General features: G+C 42.7%; 1 protein-coding gene across 2 annotated transcripts in view; it reads right to left on the reverse strand.

Moving 5' to 3' along the window:
• Positions 1-24,521, reverse strand: part of LOC100076621 (transmembrane protein 132B) — a 503,774-nt gene that overhangs the window by 251,544 nt on the left and 227,709 nt on the right. For both annotated transcript variants that reach the window (XM_029054864.1, XM_029054855.2), the window contains exon 3: positions 13,066-13,212. In XM_029054864.1, the coding sequence (XP_028910697.1) occupies positions 13,066-13,212 (147 nt within the window). The remainder of the gene's footprint in view (positions 1-13,065; positions 13,213-24,521) is intronic.

The following is a 24,521-nucleotide window of genomic DNA, read 5'->3' on the forward strand; positions in this document are numbered from 1 at the left end:
AATTTTGAAACTTCTTCAGGAATGCAATGAAAAATGGGGTTGCTGAAATCTTTTTTGGGGTGCACCCATACACCATACATCCAAGTGAGGGGACAATCACAGATACATCAGGTGGATCCTTTGCTCAGCAGCCTCACCCTGCTTAATCCGATCTGGAAATTCCATCTGGCCACGCATACGGAGGCAAAAGGAATCCTCACCTTCACTACCAGCGACAAGGTTTCCAAAAAGAAGGAAGCAAAATAACACTTGTTCAACCTCAGAGAAGAACCAGCTACATTTGTTAAAAGGTCCATTAACAGAACCTCTCTCCGGTAGACGGTGGGAAATGTCATCGCAAGCTTTGGCATCTGATTCTGGAAAGCAAGGGAGCTCTTCAGTTTGATGAGCTATTTGAGCAGTAATTCACTCTTCACTGTGCACTGTAAATCCACTTTTTCCCCCCTAAATTCTTATAGGCCTAATTATGCAGATTATCCTTCCCTGAAATTAAACTTTGCCAACTGTTACACCAACATTAAGATTCACATGTTGAAATGATGAGTCTAAAATGAAGCTAATTAGGTCAAATTAAAACAAGAATCATTTAGAAATGATTAGTCCAATCCTTCAGAAAATGACATGAAAATATATGACCTTTTCCAAGGTTATTAAAAGGGGATGATGTCTGCATTCTCCACACCCTGCTATCAAGCCCAGGCCTCCAAATGAAGAAATTTGAGATGGGAGACAATGGCCACAATTTAGGTTGACTCTTATGGTTGGGGCCCTGAAAACTGGGTTGAGAGTTCAGGGTTCTATCGAAGGCTTCTGATTTTGGAAGATGACTTATTTTTCAGTGTTTCCACGTGCCATCTGGAAAGTAGGCATTACAGTCTATCAGTATGTTTCTACAGGCCCTGTAACACGGCTATGAACGAGACCCCTGGATCCTGGCCTCTGTGTGAGGGAAAGGAGATAAATCAATTATATTCCCCTTTAATCTGAAGTAGGATTCTGACTGGATCACCGGCGATAGCGTGGATCAAGGTCAGGGTCACAGCTGGGCAACTCAACCACTAGGTGAGGGAAGAGGGAGGTACCTAGAGAAGAAGGTATAATTTCTAATCATAATAATAATAATTGTGGAATTTATTAAGCACTTACTGTATTCCAGGTACTCTACTAAGCCCTGGGGTAGATACAAGCTAATCAGGTTGGACACAGTTCCCGTCCGCGACGGGGCTCAAGGTCTTAATCGCCACTTTGCAGATGAGGTAACTGAGGCACAGGGAAGTTAAATGTCTTGCCCAAGGTCACACAGCAGACAAGTAAAGGAGTCAGGATTAGAACCCAGGTCCTTCAGACTTCCAGGCCCTTGGTCTATCCACTAGGCCACACTGCTTCTACTCATCCACAACCTCCCTAGGGGACTGTACGTCCGTTGGCCCTATCTCACCCTTGTCCCGAAGAATGATACTCTGACACGAATTAACCTAACTGAGCCTCGTTCCTCACTCTTCCATCTAGAAGCCACTGCTCAAAACTTTCACCTTGAGAGACGCTCCCTCTCCACTCAGCTGGTCCACATCACCTCACCTGCACATCTCTCCCCAAACTAAAAAGTATTCTACAATTATTAGCCGTTGATGATGATGATCATCAATCGATCAATGGTATTTCTTCAGTGCTTACTGTGTGCAGAGCACTGTACTTAGCGGTTACAGAACTGGTAGAAAGGTTCCCTGCCCACAGAGAGCTTACAGCCCAGTGGGGGATCGATAGGTTAATATTAAGACCTGTGATGCAGTCTTGCTTTATTTCTCAGAGAAAAGATTTTAAACAGTTTTGAAAATAAGCACTGGCCCCCATGACTAGAGCTTAAGAGACTGCAGGAGGTGCCTAACGGCAATCAGACTAGGAATTTCAAGAAAACCACGTGGATTTCTACCTCTTGTTTGTCTTCTGGTTTTATTTGTTTTCATGGGACTTTGAAGAAGGGTGGATAAATAATAACAATGTTGGCATTTGTTTAGCACTTACTGTGTGCCAAGCACTGTTGTAAGCACTGGAGTAGATACAAGGTAATCAGGTGGTCCCATGTGGGGCTCACAGTCTTAATCCCCATTTTCCAGATGAGGGAACTGAGGCACAGAGCAATTAAGTGACTTGCCCAAGGTCACAGCTGAAAAGTGGAGGAGTCGGAATTAGAACCCACGACCTCTGACGCCCAAGCCCGTGCTCTTTCCACTAAGCCACGCTGCTTCTCAAATACACTCAGTGCTTCTGGTGGGCAAAGGTGTATGTCAGCACTAAGCTGACTGGTAAAAACAGTGAAAGTAGAGGCAGTTGAGGAGAAATCACTGCTAACTGCGAATAGGCGTAGCGTACATTTTGTAGGCCAAATGGAAATTTTGAAACCCAACGGTTTTTGGCAGTTATCCTCAAGGCTCAATATATCATTGTTAAGTGCGGTAGCATCCAGATATACCCTTACATTATCAGTTATTACTCTAATTTATGTATCCCATGCAATGCTGTTCACCATGACTATTTGAGGCTAGAAAAACCATCACTTCTTTATTCTGAAGTTCCCAAGCACCTAGTACAATGCTCTACACCAAAAGGGAGCTCAATAAACACAACTTCTATGCATTTTGACACAGAATGATGATATTTTCAGGAGGTTTGTTATACTCAGTCTGCAGTGCCCCAGAAGAGGTGACTAGAGAAGCAGTGTTGCCCAGTGGAAAGAGCCTAGCCAGGGTGTAAAGCAACTTGAGTTCTAAACCCAAACTTGCCACTTGTCCGCTGTTTGATTTAGGGCAAGTCACTTAAATTCTCTGTGCCTAAGTTTCCTCATCTGTAAAATGGGGATTCAATACCTGGTCTCCTTCCTCCTCAGACTATGAGCCCCATGTGAGACAAGGACTGTGCTTGATCAGATAATCTTGTATCTATGCCATTGCTTGGCACATTGTAAGTGCTTAAGAAATATCATTCTTCTTATTTGCAGGGCCTCTCAGTTTGTGGGAAGCATTTCTCTGGGGACCAGGGACTCTTTTGGCCAAAGGAGGCACCCTCTGGTCATATCTACCTAAACAAATATCCAGGCTGACCTGTTTTCCCCTTCTGAAAATCACGGTATTCCTTCATGGGGTATTTTTCATCCAGAATTTCCAAAAGTGCCCCAGCAGTCTCACCATTTGATTAGTATTTTCCAGGCAACCAGAGAATCAACCTTTTGATTTTTAAGGTAGCAGCTGGGCAACAGTTCAAAGCTCTGTTACATGTTGCCACTTCAGTTTCTAAAAGTAATTGCATCGCTAATGCTCCTTCAGCGCTTGCTTGATTGATACGAACATTAATACCTATTATGCAAGATAATGGATGTCTATTAGCGTCTTATTCTAGTAACCAATTAATCTACCGTAGACCGGTGATAGTGGAGTCCGGAGGATATTTTCTATCTCGGTCTATGCTCTTCTCTCCAATAACCGTTCATCTCGGGAGAATCACGGACTTTAATATCGAGACCCCCACAGTGACTCCCACTGGGTCCTGCCCAAAATGAAAATCTGTGCAACAGGAAACCTTCTAGTCATTATTTCAGGTTTTCCTCCCTAAGGAATACGAGACCCAGCTCTATTTCAGTCTTCCAAAGATAGTCCTCGGACCATGTATCAGACAACAACCTGGACTTGTTGAGCCTTTGGTGGTTTTTTTGGTACAAGTCAGGATCACGCTTCTTAAGGGCAGGAATCCTGTCTACCAAATCTACTGCACTGCACTCCGGCTGCTTAGCACAATGCTCTGCTCAGAGTTAGCCCTCAATAAATATTACTGTCTGGTTGACTGTCATGAACCAGCACTAGGAGAGACTTGAATTCTACTCCTAGCATTCCTACTGGTCTGGTGTGTAATTTTGGACAAGCCATTTATACTTCGATATCATCTGTAAAGTGGGTATAAAAGCATTGCTTATCCCCTTCTTAAAAATAACATAACGATGATGGTATTTATTACGCCCTAGCCATGTGCCAAGTACTAGGGCAGGTAGAAGGCGATCAGGTTGGACACAGTCCCTCTTCCACATGGAACTTTTGGGCTAAGAGAGAGGGAGCCCAGATGTCCTCACAGACCACAAGTTATCCAATCCGATCATCTAGTCTCCAAGCAGCGTGACCTAATGGAAAGAGCACGGGTCTGGAAGTCAGAGGGCCTGGGTTCTAATCCCACTCTCCCATTTTACTGCTGTGTGCCTTTGGCCAAGTCACAACTTCTCCATGCCTCAATTCTCTCATCTGCAAAATGGTAATTCAATGCCCGTTCGTCCTCTTACTTGGACTATGTGTCTCACGTGGGAACTGATGATCTTGTATCTTCTCCAGGGCTTAGTACAGTGCTTGACACATAGTAAGCACTTAAAACCACAATTCATCATCATCATCACTGTTACTATTATTATCACCCAGAACTTAGCCCAGGGTTTAGTAAGTGATAAGTGCTTAATTCATACAGTAGATCTAAAACAAGAAAAGAAGGTAGAACATAGTATCAAAAGATTGCATGGCTCAGTGGAAAAAGCCCGGGCTTGGGAGTCAGAGGTCATGGGTTCTAATCCCGGCTCAGCCGCTTGTCAGCGGTGTGACCTTGGGCAAGTCACTTAACCTCTCTGTGTCTCAGTTACCTTCTCTGTAAAATGGGGATGAAGACTGTGAGCCCTACGTGGGACAATCTGATTACCTTGTATCTATCCCAGCGCTTAGAACAGTGCTTGGCACATAGTAAATGCTTAACAAATATCAACATTATTATTATTATTATTATTAATAAAATTAAAAGGTTAGGGTTCATTTAGTAGGAGGAGGAGGAGGAAGCAGCATTCAATCATTCAGTCATATTTATTGAGTGCTTGCTATGTGCACAGCACTGTACTAAAGGCTTGGAATGTACAATTCGACAACAGATAGAGACAATCCCTGCCCAGTGACGGGCTCACAATCTAAACGGGGGAGACAGACGGCAAAGCAAAACAGAACAAAACAAAAACAAGACAACGTTATCAACATAAATAAAATCAAGGGGATGTACACCTCATTAACAAAATAAATAGGGTAGTGAATAATATATACAAGTGAGCAAGGCATTGTGGCTAGAGCTTGGGCCTGGGAGTCAGAAGGTCATGGGTTCTAATCCCGCCTCTGCCACTTGTCTGCTGTGTGACCTTGGGCAAGTCACTTCACTACCCTGAGCCTCAGTTACCTCATCTGGATAATGGGGATTAAGACTGTGAGCCCCACATGGGACAACCTAATTTATATCTACCACAGCACTTAGAACTGTGCTTGGCACATAGTAAGCGCTTAACAAATACCGTAATTATAAGTGCTTAGTACAGTGCTCTGCACACAGTAAGCGCTCAATAAATATGATTGAATGAATGAATGATAGTATGCATTAAGTGATTACTCTGTGCAATGCATTATACTCAGCAATGGGAAAGAAATAGGCTAGACTTGATCCCTGGTTCCCAGGGGCCTCGCCATCGAAGAATGAAGAGGGGAGGGCCAGGGTTGGTGACAGATCCATAAGAAAAGCTAAATAAATAATACGAAAGATAAAACTAGGACAAACACAGCAGGATCAGCCAGAGTTCAGGCTCTTCCCAGCTCAGACTAACAACCCCAGAAAGCGGCACCTTCCCATCCCCGTCTCCCCTGTCGCCCTCCCCAAGGAGCTGGGCTCTGACAGAGGGAGGAGGGTGTCAACATAAATAACAAAGGCACGGTGGATGGTTCACAAGAATGTCACAATGGAAAGAGGGTTCCTGGTTGTTCCGTTCAGCAGCCCGGTGGAGAGGTCGAGAGGGATACTGTTCATGGCCTGGTTTGCACCGGGCACATCGAGAGCAGGGGCCTTGGGAGTGGACAAGGCCCATGGGGAGAGGGAGGCCTGGACTATTCATTTCTTAGGAAGCTAAGAAATAATAATAACGATGGTATTTATTAAGCACTTATATTATGGTATTTATTAAGTGCTTAATAAGAAGAAGAATGATGATGTTGATGGTATTTGTTAAGCGCTTACTATGTGCCAAGTACTCTTCTAAACATGGGGGTAGATACAGGGCAATCAGATTGTCCCATATGGGGCTCGCACTTTTAATCCTCATTTTACAGATGAGGTACTACTGTGTGCCAGGCACTGTCCTAAGCGCTGGGGTGGATACAAGCAAATCGGGGTGGACACGGTCCCTGTCCCTCACAGGGATCACAGTCTTCATCCCCGTTTTACTGATGAGGAAACTGAGGCAGGGAGAAGCGAAGTGACTTGCCCAAGGTCACACAGCAGACAAGTGGCCGAGCCAGGATTCGAACCCTTGACCTTCTGACTCCCAGGCACATGCTCCATCCACTACTCCAGACTGCACTTACTATGTGTCAAGTGCTGTTCTAAGCACTGGGGTAGATACGAGTTAATCAGGTTGGTCACAGACCCTATTCCACATGGGGCTTCCCAGAAATGACTTGCCCAAGATCACACAGCAGACAGACAGCGGAACGGGGATTAGAACACAGATCCTTCTGACTCCCAGGCCCGTACTTTTTCCATTAGGCTGCTGCTTCCCTAGCCACCTCAGAAAAAAATGAGTTGATTTACCAAGACAACCAACATAATGCTGCCCATTTCAGAGCCTCAAATAGCTTACGTGCCATAGGCAGAGATGGGCCGTTCATTTATAGATGTACATCTATAAATAAAACGTATATATCATCAAATGAATCTATATATAGGGAGACTCATTTGAAGATGCATTCTATTTAAATGGAGAACTGTAGATTAGATACACAACTAGTTTAAATCAAGCTGAAAATGTCTCCAGAGATACAGTACAAGTCTTCCAACAAAGAGAAAGGTAACTTTGGCTCATAACCTTTAATCTAGGTTTACAGTACTATTAATTCACCTGATGTGCAGTTGAGCTGGCCTGAATCAAATAAATTCTTCCAGACCAGTAAGTACGTCCTCCTGAAAATGGAAAATATTTCAGCTCTTTCCTTCCTGTTTCGGCACTTAGGACTGTTTTGTGGGAAATTCTGACTTATAAAATGACCAATTATATAGTGATAGATGGACCACTGTTTCAAGGAAACTTCTGATGAGGATGAGAGGAGTTTCTTTAGTGCCAGTATGTACATATCTGGCTATCGAGAGGAGAAATGAGATCACCTTTGATGGTTAACAATAATAATAATGTTGGCATTTGTTAAACGCTTACTGTGTGCAGAGCACCGTTCTAAGTGCTAGGGTAGATACAGGGTAATCAGGTTGTCCCACGGGAGGCTCACAGTTAATCTCCATTTGACAGATGAGGTAACTGAGGCACCGAGAAGTTAAGTGACTTGCCCACAGTCACACAGCTGACAAGTGGCAGAGCCAACATTCGAACCCATGACCTCTGACACCCAAGCCCGGGCTCTTTTCACTGACCCACATTTTTAGTCAGTTGGCTTCAAATGGCAAGCCTATCTCAACTGTAGAATGCTTGGATGTATAGATTGGAGTTTGTATGGATTCAACTTTGCGGTTCTTAAACAATCAAAACTTGATTTGCTGTAGCTGGAGTGTTTCACTGTGGGCGCAGGGAACGCGTCTACCAACTCAGTTCAATAAATACAATTGATTGATTGATAGCTTCCTATCTTGGTGTTTATAAGAGCAAAATATTGCATTAGGACTAATATCCTGGAAAACTGAAAACAGTTGACCCGAGAGGATGTTCGGACAGCCATTCCACTTTTAAAACCGAGACCGGCTGGGGTATGGGAAAAAAACCTAAATTGAGTCGAGATGGGGAAGCTCTGGATTCTCTTCAGAAACAGCCTCGTCCGTTTAAATTCACTGAACTTTTTATTCCCCCTAAACCGGGGAAAAAGAGGGGAAAGCACTGAAAGGTTTCGCCTTGTTCATGTTTCACTAATCCATGAAATTATACCTGTCACAGTAACTTGAGTTTTATTAACATCATTTTTTGCTTTGTGTTGAACTTTTAAATTACGCAAAGCAATGAGTCTCAATTTAATTAACATTGTGACCCTTTCTTTTGTGAAATTAGTTATAAAAATTTTGGAGTAATTAAAGAACGCAAAGAGAAATTGCTGCAAGATTGCTTCCAAGATCTTCAAATGTTCTAGCCTATACTGTAAATATTTGGCTTTGATCTTTCCTTTTATTTCTTTGGGCCTTGGAATGGTGTGTCGCTTGAATGTTTTTGGAGAAGTCTGAATTGGGATCCAGTTACTTTTTTCAATCAAGATTTTTTTTTAAATCCTCTTTACTAAAATAGGCAGCTTTGTGGAAAATTGGAGAAGGCAGCTTGATTGTGTCCTCATTTCAGGTCAGAGTCATAATTTGATTCTGCTGTTTCTGCTGGGTTGATTTCTTTCCCCAACATTCCCAGAATCAGAGATCAGGGCACACAACACTGAGGAGCCAAGCAATGGCTACAAGACAATCTGTCCCTCAGGATCCAGGCTCACAGTTACCTTCCTGTCCTTTGGAATTACCTGTCAAAATACTTGCAAATTTGCTTACTTTTCTAATCTCTTCTCTCCTCCCTCCTGCAAAACTGTTCTTTATCATGCACTTTTCATCTTTGTTACTCACATTTGTCTGCAATGAGTGTTCATTAGAATATTTTAAATTAAGACCTTTCCACCTTTCAAACAAAGCACATCAGGTCTTTCTTTACCACTCTTTTTTTTTTATTCTTATCACCGTGTTTCAGGCAGTTTGTACATTATATTCTATTAATTCTCCATTCCATTCAAGGTTGTCACAATTCCGCGATTACCGCTGGCTGTAGTCGGGGTTTTGTTAGAAATATATATTCATAAATTCACCTTGTTAGAAGTCCAACACCTCATAAGCCCGCATTTCAAATCTTGATTGATGACTTAGGTCAACAGAGTGTAAAAGGGACCAATCATTTATTTATTTTGAGAAATGTATTTTATGGAAGTATTTGCTAAGCAGAAATTACCTTTCTCAAACTGACATGTCTCACGTATCTTCCGACCAAAGGGAAGTCAAAAAAGTGCAAAAAAAAAAAAAGAGAGAAGAGAAGCATGAAGGTGTTAAGTTGTACTGCAGTGGAGAAAAAACAGACGACTGTTCATGGCAACATAAGGTATTTTCATAATTATGAAACTGTGATCTAGTTCTATCTTAAATGCCTATATCCCACTGTACAATTTAGCAAATCCATTAATACATCACAAAAAGCAACAGCCATTACTTTGTCTTCTTTTTCTTTCAGAAACATTCCCACTGTATCATTAGCAATATAGCAGCTATTTCACAGAAATACTTTTCCTACTCCAAGCCAAAGATGCAGCCATCATAAGGCAGTATTATGCATTCCAACTGCATCATGTTCATACAATTCCACTCAGAAAGCACAAACCCCAGGCTTTACTGTTTCACTAACTAGTATAGGCAAGACCAAGGCTACCAAACAAACTGATAGAATGATGTCTCGTGGTTAGCCGGTTAATTTTTACAGTTGCACACAGGCCTGGGTTCTAATCCTGATAAGTCCACTTGGCTTTGTGACCTTGTGCAAGTCACTTAACTTTCCTGGGCCTCAGTGTCCTCATCTGTAAAATGATACTCCTGCCTCCTATTTAAACTGTGAGCGCCATGTGGGCCCGGGACTGTATCCACACTGATTATCTTAAACCTATCCCAGTGCTCAGGACACTGTTTGGGATATAGTCAGTGCTTAACAAGTACCATAATTAAAATTAATTAAGTAGGACAGGTATTGTTTTGCCTACAGGTTGCTCAAAGTCCTGGGCCAAGAGAGAGCACCTCCTACTGCTGAGACCTTAAAAGCTACTGGGCAAGAGAGGAGACAGATTTGAATCCTGAGGGAGACACCTAACAAATACCATCTCTATATTAATAACGTTGGTATTTGTTAAGCGCTTACTATGTGCAGAGCACTGTTCTAAGCGCTGGGGTAGATACAGGGTAATCAGGTTGTCCCTCGTGAGGCTCACAGTCTTAATCTCCATTTTACAGATGAGGTCACCGAGGCACAGAGAAGTTAAGTGACTCCTATTCAGTAGGAAGTAAGTGACAGTCACACAGCTGACAAGTGGCAGAGCTGGGATTCGAACCCATGACCTCTGACTCCCAAGACCGGGCTCTTTCCACTGAGCCACGCCGCTTCTATCTCTTGCATTAGTTGTCGGGAGGCCTTACTTCCATGTTTTTCTTTATAAATTGCAAGGAACATGAGGCCAGTGATCGTAAGCGCTCAGTAAATATGACTGAAAATGTCTTCTGTGTCTGTTGTATAATCCCAACCACTTAGCGCAGTACTCAGCACACAGTAGGTACTCAATAGGTACTCACAGTAGGTACTCAAAAGGTTCATGATGATGATGATGATTAACAGTCACTTACTGCGAGCCCTTGGAATACCATGATGCGGCTAGTAGGGGGGAACCTATGGCATAGTTTCAGGGAAAGGAAAGAAACTCAAGCCAGGAACATTTGGCAATAAATAATAACTGGGCTTTTTCCCCTGAAGGGATAGATTTCTGGAAGCTCTACAGTCAGCAGCAACTCATCAGAAGAACAATGGGCTACAGAAAGGTAAGTGGAGGAAGGACGGAAGTGTTTTTTGTGAGGGTTTTTTGAAAATGCCACTCTACCCTGACTCCTGCCAAAAACCAGGACCTGACATTTCCAGGCAACCTTGCCCCTACCTGGTATCAAAGCCAAGCTTAGATGTGACAGTGTACAATTTCATTGCCCTGTTTTGGAGGATTTAAATTTGAAGGATTTAAAATCTCTTTAGACACTGTTTATCAGCGACTTGGCATATTTTTTTTATTCATTCGAATGGCCTAGAGGCTGTGCATTTTCAAACCGAAACTATTCCAAACATGAATGACCCGGAGAACTATCAGGAGGTACAATCACTTCAAGTGGTTCTCTAAGATTCATTTAGAGCAGAAACGCTCCCTGTATATTAAGAGACGTTGGATACCAGAGTTCCAAGAGAGCAGTCTTTCTGTGACTCACACCACGGGAATAAAAGAGAGGGGATGTTAACGATAACGGCCAGAGAATTGGGGAGCCACTGCCAGAGAAATGATTTGCTGTACAAGTCAGACAACCGTGTGTACGTTAAGAATAAGCTAAGAATGCAATAGCTTCTCCGTTTCTGGAAATGGTACCAAAAATCTTCATCTTACTTCCTTGCTGCTTAGGCACTATGTCCAGTGAATTATTACGTCGACCAATCCGGCGTGGCACCGAGGAACAGCGTGGCTAAGTGGTTAGAGCATGTGCCTGGGAGTCAGGAGGACTTGGGTTCTAATCCCCGCTCTGCCACCTGTCTGCTGTGTGATCTTGGGCAAGGTACTTCCCACTTCTCTGGGCCTCAGTTAACTCACCTGTAAACTGGGGATTAATAATAATTTAATAATTTTGGTATTTGTTAAGCGCTTACTACGTGCCGAGCACTGCTCTAAGTGCTGGGGTAGATACAGGGTAATCAGGTTGTCTTATGTGAGGCTCAAAGTTAATCCCCATTTTACAGATGAGGGAACCGAGGCACCGAGAAGTTAAGTGACTTGCCCACAGTCACACAGCTGACAAGTGGCAGAGCCAACATTCGAACCCATGACCTCTGACTCCCAAGCCCAGGCTCTTTCTACTGAGCCACGCTGCTTCTTGATTAAGAGTGTGAGCGCTCTGTGGGACAAGGACTGTGTTCAACCTGATTAACCTGTGTCTACCACAGTGTTTAGAACAGTGCATATAACACTTAACAAGAATTATAATATTAATAATAATAAGCCACACTTATCAGGCAATCAGACCATGCTGGACACCAAGGGATAGATGAATAGATATCCAGGCTCTCCAAAGGGTTATATGAGCTTGGTGTTGAAGGACCAGTCAGTTCTAAGGGCCGTAATTGACTTCAACGGGAACGAAAGGAGGGAAAACAAGGGCCGGGTGAAGGCACAAGATCCACCTCGACCTTCGAGAAGCCTCTTGGCCGACTGACCTCGAGTTAGCTGCTTCCTTTCGAAAAAGCTTCAGAGCAGCTGGCTCTCCCAGGGTAAATGGAAGTTGGACCTAGGGTAGCTGCAGTTCTGCCCGAAACACAATTCCCAACATGCCCGATAGGTCTCAAAGGGGTTCAATTAGCCCTCGGGGCTATAAGGGTACAAGTCTGTGGGGCTCTCTTGGGAGCAAAGAGTGCTTCCTGCAGCTGTGATTTTCCTCTGCAGCCCAGAAGTTGTTTTCCTCTCAGGACTGACTTCTCCCCAGACCAATATAACCCAGCTAAGTGAACAGGAGCACAACAGAGGAGATCAAATTGGAATGGCTGGTCCCTGTAAATCCTGCCCGTGGCCGTGACCTACTCACCATCACTATTCCACCTCTGTCTGAGCAGTACTGTAATCAATCAATCAGTGGTATTTATTGAGCGCTTACTATGTGCAGAGCACTGTAATATGCGCTTGGGAGAGTACAATACAACAGAATTAGGATACACGTTCCCTGCCCATAACGAGCTGACAGTCTGGGGGACGACACGGACATTAATAGAAATAAATTTTGTAATGAACAGTGCGCGCTGACTTCAACTGCTAACAAATCCTGGATTGCCAACCTTAGCTCTTCAAATAGCATGCATCTTCCCACTTTTAAATTATTCCTATTTGCTTTTGTTAATCCACAGTTCCTTGCTGGTGTCTCTAGCCCAACATCGTTATCCCGGGGTTGCCCTGCTGACAGATAGAAATCGGGTAATTTTTACAGCCGAGAACGTAATTAGGTCATTTATGTATAAAGCACTGAGAAATAAAGCAACGTAAGATAACACCGCCTTATAATGCTGCCATTCTGAAGCTATATGTCTGCAGCTATGCCGATGAGGTAAAAGAAAAGCAATTTTATTAAACAGGAAAGAGCCACGTCGTAAATCCGAGCACATTGTCTCTACATTGGGTATCGAAAACCCGATGACATATCAGTGGCTCGATGTCTTACCTGCTTTCTGCATCGGGGCTGTGGCCCACGCAAATGAGGGTGGCCGTGGTCAGCTCTTCTCCGTTGTCTATTTCTTCTCGAATCTCCCACTGGTCTTCGTCGCTGATTCTCACAGTTGCTACCTTCACACCTGGTGCAGCCTTAATTCTGTTGGCGACAACATACACCATTTTAGTCAGAACGGGAGATGAATTATAAGACAAAAGCGGTCGTCGGGGGAAATGAAGCCAGAGCAACCACCTTCTATCGAGGATCTACTCAGGGAGGGCGACCGGAAACTGCCCTGCCTTATGAAAATAAGTGGTCCATTATTTTACGAGCAATTGAAGTACGCCTTTCATAATATTCAACGCTAGTTAATTTTCTGTTTAAACAATGTGTTGGAAACCAGATCACTTTCTGCTTCAGTGACACCAGTTTGATGTAAATGAAACAGATGTGCCTGAGCATAAATTGATTTAATTTGCAGTGTCTGTACTTCAGCTGAAGATTGAGCCGCATCACCAAGAAGCATAAATAGACTTATGTGGGGGTGCTCGACATTAAGGAATGGTGGGACTTCCTCACTCTAGGTGGATCACCAGTAAGGCAGCTAGGCACTTTAAAACAATTGAAGAAAAACCAAGAGAACTTTCTCCCTTATTCTTCTCACTGAGTGAGGTTTTTAAGATGCTCACCAATAAGGAGAGAGCTATATATTGTTTTTTAAGGAAAAAGCTGCCAGGCTGCCTACCCTCCCCCCAAGGCTTCATTAATGATAAATGATTAGTGTTTATCAAGCATCTACTCCATGCCAAAATCTGTAGTAGATGCAGGATAATCATATTGGTCAGTCTCCATCTTACACGGGCTCAGAATCCAAGAGGCAGGGAAATCAGCAACCATATCCCCATTTTGCAGATGATGAAATTAGGGACAAAGAGGTTTTTTCAATGGCACTGTTACATGCTTTCTACATGACAGACAAAGTCCCTGTCTCATGTGGGAATCACAGTCTTAATCCCCATTTTATACATGAGGAAATTAAGGGACAGAGAAGTTAAGTGACTTGTCCAAGGTCACACAGCAGACAAGTGGCGGAGCCAAGCTTAGAAGCCAGGTCCTTCTGACTCCCAGGCCCATGGTCTATTCACTTGGTCATGCTGCTTCTTTAGGTGACTAGTTTATGGTCATGTGGCAGGACTGAGACAAGAACGAGATTCTATTCACCTCCAGGCCCATGCTCACGCTCTATCAACTAGACCACACTATCTTTCAAGGCTTACCAGGTATATTTCTATTGACAACAGGAATCATCTATGGGACTGAATATTTCCGCAAAGGTGCCAGACTATGGTAATTAGGTAACTGATAAGGTGGTTTAGATTGCTCCTAATTTAGCCTCTTCTTTTTATTCACACCCAAAATGGCCTCCACTGCTCCCAAATGAGTCTCAGAATTGTTCAAGTTCGGTACGAAACACTCAGAAATGCTGGGAATACATTTAGAGAATGAGGAGGGGGAAATCACTGAGACATTATTGCAATACTGTTACGGAGACAATTAATTTTAAGACATCCCAAAAGTGACCTCTTTGCCTACTTGTGGAACACTGCTGAGATTTAACCGTGTTTTTTTGGCCATGAAATGGGATCAATTTCATCTCTACAATGCAGAGGCTTCACAGTGCTACTGTCCTCTAAGGTTATCTGAAATGTACAGTGACCCTCTCTGCTGTCATTTATCAGAGACCAGAGAAAGAGGGAAGTTGCCAGCACTAAAATACTCTGCATGGTGATAAGAACATGGGGCTTCTAATGAAAAGTAAACATTATGTGCTCCAAGGGCTTAATGGATTGCCTCGATTTCTTCCTAGAGAGGGGAAGAAAGGAAGAAATCAGCCATTACATCATCCACACATCGTGGATCGGGGTCTGGAATCTGGAGTATGAATCTGCGGTGGTCCCACCTCTCTCTCTTCTGTCCTGCAACATCTCCCTCCCACTCATGGTCTCAATATACCACAGCCAAGTGATGATGGGGGGGTAGATAACGGAGAAGGCATCATGACGAATGGTTCACAGAGCACTGTACTAACTGTTTAGGAGACTACACTACAATAAGAGTTAGCCATCACGTTCCCTGCCCATAACAGCCATCGTGGATCCAGAATCTCCCTTCCATCATCGGGCAAACCAAGAAGGCACACAGGTTTCTCTGCCTCCTCCACTTCTTTCTTTAGCTCTATAATTGAATTATTTTTCTCCCGTGCCATTGCACGATCCCTAATTAAGCCTGCACTTTCACGAGCCTTGAACTGGGACAAGCTGATGGACTCATCATACTTTATAAAACAGTCTGCCTGGGCATTGTATTCTTTCTTTGGGGCTTGGGCTTGTTGTTTCCTGAAAGTTTGAGCTGGGCAATTTTGATGTTCCACGAATCCATTTACTGAAGACATTTATGGTAAGATTAGAGGTTCCCTAGTCCTTTGATATCATCAGCAATCTCACTTCCAGTGCTAAACTCACAATTTAGTCTTTTTGAAATTTGAGTCTTTTGATCCACATCAAAGTGGTCCTCCAGTAGACCCAGGAATCTCTTTACAATCCACGTTAACGCTATTTATTACCTGACAGATGCCTGGGTAGTTAAGTCTCCAATGAGCACACCAATCTCACATTTTTAGCTCCCGAACTGGGGCTGGAATCCCGCACAGTCACTCTTCCCTTCAGTCCTAAGGGTACGAACGGAGCATATGCCCACTGCAGTTTCACCTTCGTGTTTTTATTCCTCACATTCTAACTCCAAAATAAGATGCTAGTTTCTTTATTATCAGTGCCGAGTTCACTGAATTTATTACTACGCCCAGTATGCAGAGCCTCCCCACCACCTGTTCTTCTTTCTGTCTCTCCTGCGTAGCTGGTACCCGTGGAATGTGTGAGCAAGGAAGGCTGAGGAATCTTCTCGCCACTGGGCTTGTAGTTCAAGAGAGACAATCTCCTGCTTGAGATGATGAACAGACAGTCCTGCATGGTGACAGGGGAAAGCCCAGGTGGACTTCCAAATGTCCTTTCTTGACTTAGGATTCCATTATTCCAAGAAACAGTTTTTAAAGTAAATACCACTTCTTCTGGATCTGAATAAACTTGCCAAATTGTTCTCTTGGCCATCTGGAGAGCGGATGAAACCCTCAGGTGGATATCCGGTTGACTCAGTATTTTCTTCCTCCCTTTAAGACACTGCACTCGATTCAGTCACCCTTCTCTTCTGCACTCTTGGAAGTTTACGTGCTTTCTATCTGATGCCACACTCATTTTCAGTCAGGGACTCTCTGGGAAATTTCCTCCTTTACTTTCCCCAAATACTTCTGAATAAATCAATCCATCAATAGTATTTTTTGAGCATTTACTCTGGGAAGAGCAAAATAGGAAATGCTTCTGCATTAAGTACAATAGATAAAATAGACATGATAGCTGGTTTTTAAAGAGCTTGCATTCTAGTGAGTATTTTTCCATCCTGCTTTCCATAAAATATTCTAGCCCCATTTCTCCAGTGAATCACAATGGTTCCGTTCTAATGACCGTAAGCTCTTTGTGGGCAGAGAACATGCCTATCAACTCTGGTATATAGTGAGTATTGTACTATCCCAAGCGCTTAGTACAGCTTTCTGCACAAAGTAAGCACTCAAATGCAATTGATTGATTGATTGATTGACTGTCTCAACAATATTCTGCCTTCTGAAGCTTACTACTGCTAAGGGCTGCGAAACAGGTGAGGTGGAGGTGGGAGAAAAGGTCAAGAGGCAACATCTTTTAGCATCTGAATGGGCAACTTTGGGCCAGAGAGCCACAGAAAATTCAGCTCAAGGCAGCCTACAGAACAATGGTCTGAGTCCGTGAAACACCTTCCAAAATGAAACCCCTGCCACGGTCTCCTTTTTAAGACCTCTCTTGATTCTAAACTGTTCCTGCAACTCAGCAGTCATGTTAATAGTGCATCCACTCAAGTAAATGAAATATAATGACATACTTAGCACCTGCTGATATATTATTATTGGAGAGCTCAATAAAGGCCACCAGACCTTTACATATGTTATGCGAAATAACTGTCATTATGAGAGTAGCCCATTAACCATCTCGATGTGTGTTCAGGACATTAAATGACAGAAACACTTAATGGCCATTGTTATTCCTCCTTTTTTTGCTTGAATGATCTCCTCAGGCAACTCTTCTCTCCCCCAAGGAGACCATCCTACTTTATTTTCCAAGAAAATAAGATCAAAGTAAAGCAGCATGGCCCAGTGGCTAGAGCACAGGTCTGGGAGTCAGCTGGACTCGGGTTCTAATCCTGGCTCTGCCACCTATCTGCTGCGTGACCTTGGACAAACCACTTCACTTCGCTGGGCTTCAGTTACCTCATCCGTAAAATGGAGATTAATACTGTGAGCTCCATGTGGGACAAGGACTGTGTCCAACCTGATAGCCTTGTGTCTATCACAGTGCTTAGTACCTGGCACAAAGTAAGCGCTTAGCAAATACAATTAGAAAAAGGTTTCAGCTTCAGACAAGGTCCTTTTTCAGGTTCCTCCATTTAACTTGCTTGCTTCTTCTACAGCTGCCTACTACTTTGTACCATAAGATTGCTAGCACGTTCAAGGGCTCATTCTACCCAGCTCACACCGAGGGGGCGTATTAGACTTTTTAAAGGGTTATCAGGAAGATTAGTGGACCTTATTCTTGTTATAGCATCTACCTGCTCAGCACAACTGGCCATCTGCCAAGAAAGTAAATCACTGATGGGCCTGTCTGTTATTAGTGACACGACTCCAACATCCTGAAAATCATCAAGATATTAGGGGATATGGAGTGGTTGGATCTCCACATTTCTTGCCTACTGAGAAAGGTGAATATGGCACAAGTATATTTCATTGTTGGAATTTAATCGTTCCCTTTAGAAATTACGTAAATTGAAAGAATTCAGTGATATTTGGCAATATTCTATTAACCTAGAATCCATTAATCAATCAATCATATTTAATTGAACACAGAACACACTAAGTGCTTGGGAGAGTACGGTATAATATTATAAGTGAGAGATTTTTGAGGAAAAAAATACACTGGGTATCCATTTCTCAAAGTTGCACATATTCCAATACCAAGGCTATAATCCTTTCCTCAGCACTAGGGATTCACTTGGATCATCTACAGGACACATCATAAAGCCATTCAATGGCATAGACTGTGAACCCCTCAAGGGACAGAGTCCATGTCTATTTCTCACCTGTATAATCTTTCCCAGTGCTTAGCGTCGTGCTCTGCACAAAGGAAGTGCTTAATAAATACCGTTACTAATTCCAAACCAGGAGGACTATTATTTTCCCAATTCCTTTAACTCCTCTCCCTCCCAATCGTATCAGTAGATGACCTGGCTCAGCAGTGGACAGCCTGAAAAACCGAATCTTCATAGTGATAACCATTCAGAAAAACACAAAACCAAAGACAACTCCAACAATTGAGAGTGAAGATAGGGATCTGAATTATACATGTATAATTCATGATTAAACTGCAGCTGGACTAGTATAAGCACAAAGCGTCTTCTTTTGAGATGATCTCACAATACTAGTGCCAAACTCAGAGCTTTAATTTCCAGCAAAAAAAAGGATTAAAAATAAATATTTGAGGAGGAGAGATAACTAGGTCTCAGTGTGATAAATTCAGAGATCCCCAATTTCAGCAGCTGGAATGCAAAGAAATGTGATTTCACTGACAAAGGCAAAGTTAAACAATGGTGGAATTCCACAAACATGAAATGTAACACAGGCCCATTGTAATAATTAGCCAGATATAGTGTTGGGTGGTTCCTGTGAATGTGAGGTGAGTTGTCCTAAGCCTTAAAGACACGTTAGAGCAAGGTGAGAAGGGGGAAAGGAGAAATTAAATTAAAACATTACTTGGGAAACTGCTGTTGCAAGCCAAGTGAGTGGCCAACTGATAATGGAAGAAAAGCAGGTGTTTGGGTTTGGTCTAAAGGACAATGATAAAACACCATTTCTAGATGGAGAAAGTGTTCTGGAATGGCACAGGATTTTTCCTTGAATTTTTTCACGTCATCTTTTCCTCTTATATCATCTAGCTCAACTGGGTCTCTGCGTACAATAGGAGCTGGTTCCAAGATGTCTTTCTTTTCTGTATTAATGGTATTTGTTAAGCATTTACTATGTGTCAGGAACTGTACTAAGTGCTAGGGAAGGTACAAGATAGTCAAGTTGGACACCATCTATGTCCCATATGGGTCTCAGAGTCTTTAATCCCCATTTTACAGATGAGGTACCTGAGGCACAGGGTAATGAAATGACTTGCTCAAGGTCACTCAGCAGACAGGTGGTAGAGTGAGGATTAGAACCCAGGTCATCTGACTCCAAGGCCTGTGCTTCTTCCACTAGGTAAAGCTGTCTTCCTCAGAATTCCATCTGGTTATCGATACAGCAGCGATATATTCATGCTGAATGACCAAAATTCATCATGTACAGAAAACTGACTATTTCAGTTTCTAAATAAAATTGTCAACAGAAGGCTAGGGCTCAAGAATTGGTTTGTGTGATTGGGACCCAATCAATTAGTTAACATCTGATGTCTGGAGATGCTCTTTGGCTACCGAAAGCTCAACTGTATGACCTAAGTCCTGAATTTGAACTCGACCACAACCTCTCTAGAAACTTTACGCTAGTCTCTAACAGTTCTATCCCTTCAACAATGGCATTATTGTAAAAATGAGTTTTTCACATGGTTAAAATCCCTGGTTTTTACTGTAACTTCATTCCCTGATAACTAAAAACTATAGAATACAACCTTCCAAAAGACTTTATCAAATCGAGGCACATGCCATCATAAAATAACTGCCAGTTCTAATACCAAAATATTAAGTATGAAAAGGAAGATGTTCAACAGCCAGTAAAAGCTCTGACGAAATTATCGAGCAACTATAGGAATCGAGAGTTGATGGAATGAGATCATTAGGTTACCCGCTAGCCAAACTATTCACAGAATGTATTTTAGAGAATCAAAACCTGAAAAGGGATGTTATTCTACAAAAGAGGGCAATGAAAAATTAAAAAGAATTAGCAATAAACTTTCCAAAATATAGTCAACCCAGGGCTTGGTAAAATTTTAGGGTAAAGTGTTTAAAATTGGGATTTCAAAGAAAATTAAATGCTTAATATGGAGTATGCTGTTCTGTGGGGCAGGGTACCATTCCAAAATCCAGAGATTTAAACTCTGCAAATTTACACGACGGTGAGGCAAGATTTCAAAAAAAAAAAAAGGAAAGTAAAGGAGACATTGCCTTTCAGCATTTTGGCTAGTATGTCTCCAAATCTTCATACACAAAATGTGAGAGTCTCACCTCACATATTTGAGATTTTTCCATGGAGTTAAAATTGGATGAAAATCTAGTTAATAAAGATACCTTGGACAGTTCCAGAGATACGTTACGCCAATGGGCTGGTAGTGAGAAGGGAGAGAGGAAGAGATGGCGTTGCATTGCTTGAATAGTTGGTAGACAGACCTGCAGGAAGGTACTAATTTTAGTTTAGTTTTGCAAATATTCAGCACATGAAGCTGATCTTTACATAAGTATTCCTGCACTGAATGCAAGATGAACTTTTCCAAAAGAACATAGGGTGATTTGTAGGTTATTTTTTTTCTTTCTCCTTGTCTTTATTTTTTCCCAAGAAACTTGAGTTCCAGGTCTGCACTTCTAAAATCGTACTCCCAACATAGAAGTTTGACATTTTTACAGAGAAATTTTATTTTAGTCCTCTTATTAAGAGCAGCTGCCACAGGCTCACCTCGCAGTAGATAGCTGCCTTTTACGCTATGACTTCCTTCTGACTCTGATTGATTTTAGTGCTTCTCTCCCTCTGCTAAATTGTAAAGTCCCTGAGGAGAGGGAAAGTGTTTACTAACTCTCTGAGAAGGAAGGTGACCCAGTGGCTAGAACCTGAGCCTGGGAGTCAGAGGATCAGGGTTCTAATCCCGGCTCTGCCACTTGTCTGCTGTGTGACCTTGGGCAAGTCAGTTCACTGCTCTGTTCCTCAGTTCCCTCATCTGCAAAATGGAGATTAAGAGTGTGAGCCCCATGTGGGACAGGGACAGTACCCAACCTGATTGACTTGTATTTACCCCAGTGCTTAGTACAGTGCCTGGCACATAGTCAGTGCCTAACAAATACCATAATTATTATTATTATTATTTTTATTTCCCAAGCTCTGAGTCATTGCTATGCAGATAGTATGATCTCAATAAATACACTGAATGATTAAAAGAGGACAAATTGAGAAAGCAGTCCAAATCCAACAGGACCAAAAGGGTTACAAATAAAAGATATTGTTTTCACTCTATTATCATCATTTTCATGGCCAACACTACCTATAACAGAGGCAGCTTTTAGTGGGGAAATGACAGTTGGTTGTCCACAAAAAAGTCCCATTAATTTAACATTAGTTATTTTGCACCCTTTCTGATCGCTCTAAAGTTTTCTACTTCATTGTGCTGGTAAAGTTGTCCTGTCCCTCAAATGAAATAATGACTATCAAAAAGCAACATCTCTTCTAAACCAGCTTGACACAGACAATATTGCCTAGGGTTGACCATGATTCTCCTCTACCAATCAATCCAAGTTAACCTCTCAGTTAATCAATGGCATTTAGTGAGTGCTTACCGTGTTCAGAGCACATTAAGCACTTGGAGAATACAAAATAGATAGAGTTGACAGACAGGACCCCTGCCCACAAGAAGCTAAAGGCAAGGTGGCCGAGAACAGGGAGACACGGGAGCTAAACTTCAGTTCTGCCACTGAATCTCAAGTTGCTTCACCTCAGCTTCACCACTGATAATAATAATAATAATAATGGCATTTGTTAAGTGCTTACTATTTGCAAAGCACTGTTCTAAGCCCTGAGGAGGATACAAGGTGATCAGGTTGCCCCACGTGGGGCTCACAGTCTTAATCCCCATTTTACAGATGAGGGAACTGAGGCACAGAGATGTTAAGTGACTTGCCCACAGTCACACAGCTGACAAGCGGCAGAGCTGGGATTAGAACCCCTGACCTCTGACTCCCAAGCCCGAGCTCTTTCCACTGAGCCACGCTGCTTCTTAGTAACATCAGAACAGTGATCTCTGCCAGCAACGATCTCAAATCCAGGGGCACTGGTCTCCATAAGTGATGGTCTTCCATATACATGGCCAACTCCCGGGCTGCTGAGACTACAGTTTCTAGAATCCCAAGGGATAACTAGACATGGGTGATTACACCCCACGAAAGAGAGGACAAGGTCGCCAGATTAGGTAGGACTAGAAACTTGGCCCAGTTCACTTTCTGTCTCTTGCAAGGCTCTCTCTCCTAACTTCAGTAGGAATAAAAGTATCACAGAAATGCATAAGGAGAGTAAATAGCTCAACTCTAAAAAAAAATATACGTTTCTTTTTTCCAGGCCAAGAGGGCATATTATTTAAAAAGCATTGTCTCTGACTGATGAGATGCACAGTATGGGGATGAGACAGAGGTAACATCACATATGATAATAATAATAATGATAATAATAAATGTGGTACTCACTAAGGGCTCACTATGTGCTAAGCAATGGACTCAGAGCTGGAGTACTTAGAAGATGATCAGGTCAGACACAGCCCCTGACCTACATGGAGCTCATAGTCTAAAGGGGAGCGAGAAGAGGTATACATTTCCCAAGCTTAAATTTCTCATTTGTGTCCATCGGGACATCATTTATTGGTAAGGGCAGGTTCATTTTGCAACTCCTATATAGAGCAGTCTGCACACAGGTTCACAAATCCCCGCTTCTCCACCCATTGTTCACCGACCTCACTCTGCGGCTTCCAAGATAATCGTGCGTATCCATTAGCATGTATCCAAAAGATCCACGGTTTCCCATCCCCAACACAAACACACACACACAAATACACTTTCCCAAAAGGGAAGAGAAACGTGAAGCCAATTTAGCAGCTGCCTAATTTATTTTAGTACCTGTGAATGTGAGCACGTGCCAATATAGCTGATTTATCATATAGACTGTAGACTATAAGTTCAGACTGAAAGTTCACTGTGGGCAGGGAATGCGTCTGTCATATTGCTGTGTTGTACTCTCCCAGTAAGTGACTTCGAACACACTAAACACTCAAATGATTAAATGATTGAGAAGCAAATTGCCACTGAGTTACACAGGCACTCTGATTTATCATGAAATAGTCATTTAAATTCAAAGTTTATCTTCTACTATCAGCAATGTGGGATCATGGATCAGGTGACTGAATCTTTCATTTGTTGGGTATGCTCAACTCATCATTCTCCTCCACAGATCGAGCCCACCTTCCAATAACAGTTAAGTATCTGAAATCTGCAATTACTTTTGCAAAAATGAAAGCAGTTCTTTTTACAATGGGTAACGATGGCCTACGATCGTTCTGCTTGCCATAACGAAATCAACAACAATAGACTCTTTGGAGAGCTATTCTTTGGCAGGCAAAAAAAAAAAGAAGTTCAAATTCTCTGACTGGCACTCAGCTTGAAAAAAACTCCATTATTTTCTATAGGCCCAATTAAATTGTTTCTTACAATTCGATTAGCAACACGATATTGCTTTACGTGAGTGTGGGATGATAAATATGGAATAATTAAGAGCCAAGAGGAAATAGTCTGAGCTTTCTGGGTCTGGAATTAGCCCGGAAGGGGCCCCGTGGAGATGTGGGGTGCTGTGGGAAGTTTGTTTTGTCTTGTCCTATGCTGTCGAGTCGTTTCCAGCCCATAGCAACTCCAAGGACGCATCTCTCCCAGAACGCCCCACCGCCATCTGCAATCGTTATGGGAGTGAATCCATAAGAGTTTTCTTGGTAAAACTACGGAAGGGGTTTACCAAAGCCTTCTTCCCTGCAATAAACTTGAATCTCCACCCTCAACTCTCTCCCATGACACCGCTGTCCAGCACAGGTGAATTTTGAGATTTATGTTGTCAAAAAAGGAGTACAGTTTACCAGATAGAGAAAAAACAGGTCAGGGGGTGGGAGCGGCCTTTCCCCAGTCCCACTCCCAGGATCATTCCATCAACTCAAGCTTTTCAATCAACAGCTGAACCGTGCCGGGCTTTGCGATCCAAACTCGGACTTTCTGCTCTCCTAAAAGCAACTTGTAATTCTGGCTTTTTCTTTTTATGGCATTTGTTAAGTGTTTACTATTTTCCAGGTACTGTGCTAAGTGCTGGGGTAGATAAAGCTAATCACATTGGACATAGTCCATGAACCCCACGGGGCTGACAGTCTTAATCCCCATTTTACAGATGAGGTAACTGAGGAACAGGGAAGTTCAGTGACTTGCGTGGCTCAGTGGAAAGAGCGTGGGCTTCGGAGTCAGAGGTCATGGGTTCGACTCCCAGCTCTGCCACTTGTCAGCTGTGTGACTGT

This window comes from Ornithorhynchus anatinus, chromosome 2, assembly GCF_004115215.2.
Source record: "Ornithorhynchus anatinus isolate Pmale09 chromosome 2, mOrnAna1.pri.v4, whole genome shotgun sequence".
NCBI lineage: Eukaryota > Metazoa > Chordata > Mammalia > Monotremata > Ornithorhynchidae > Ornithorhynchus > Ornithorhynchus anatinus.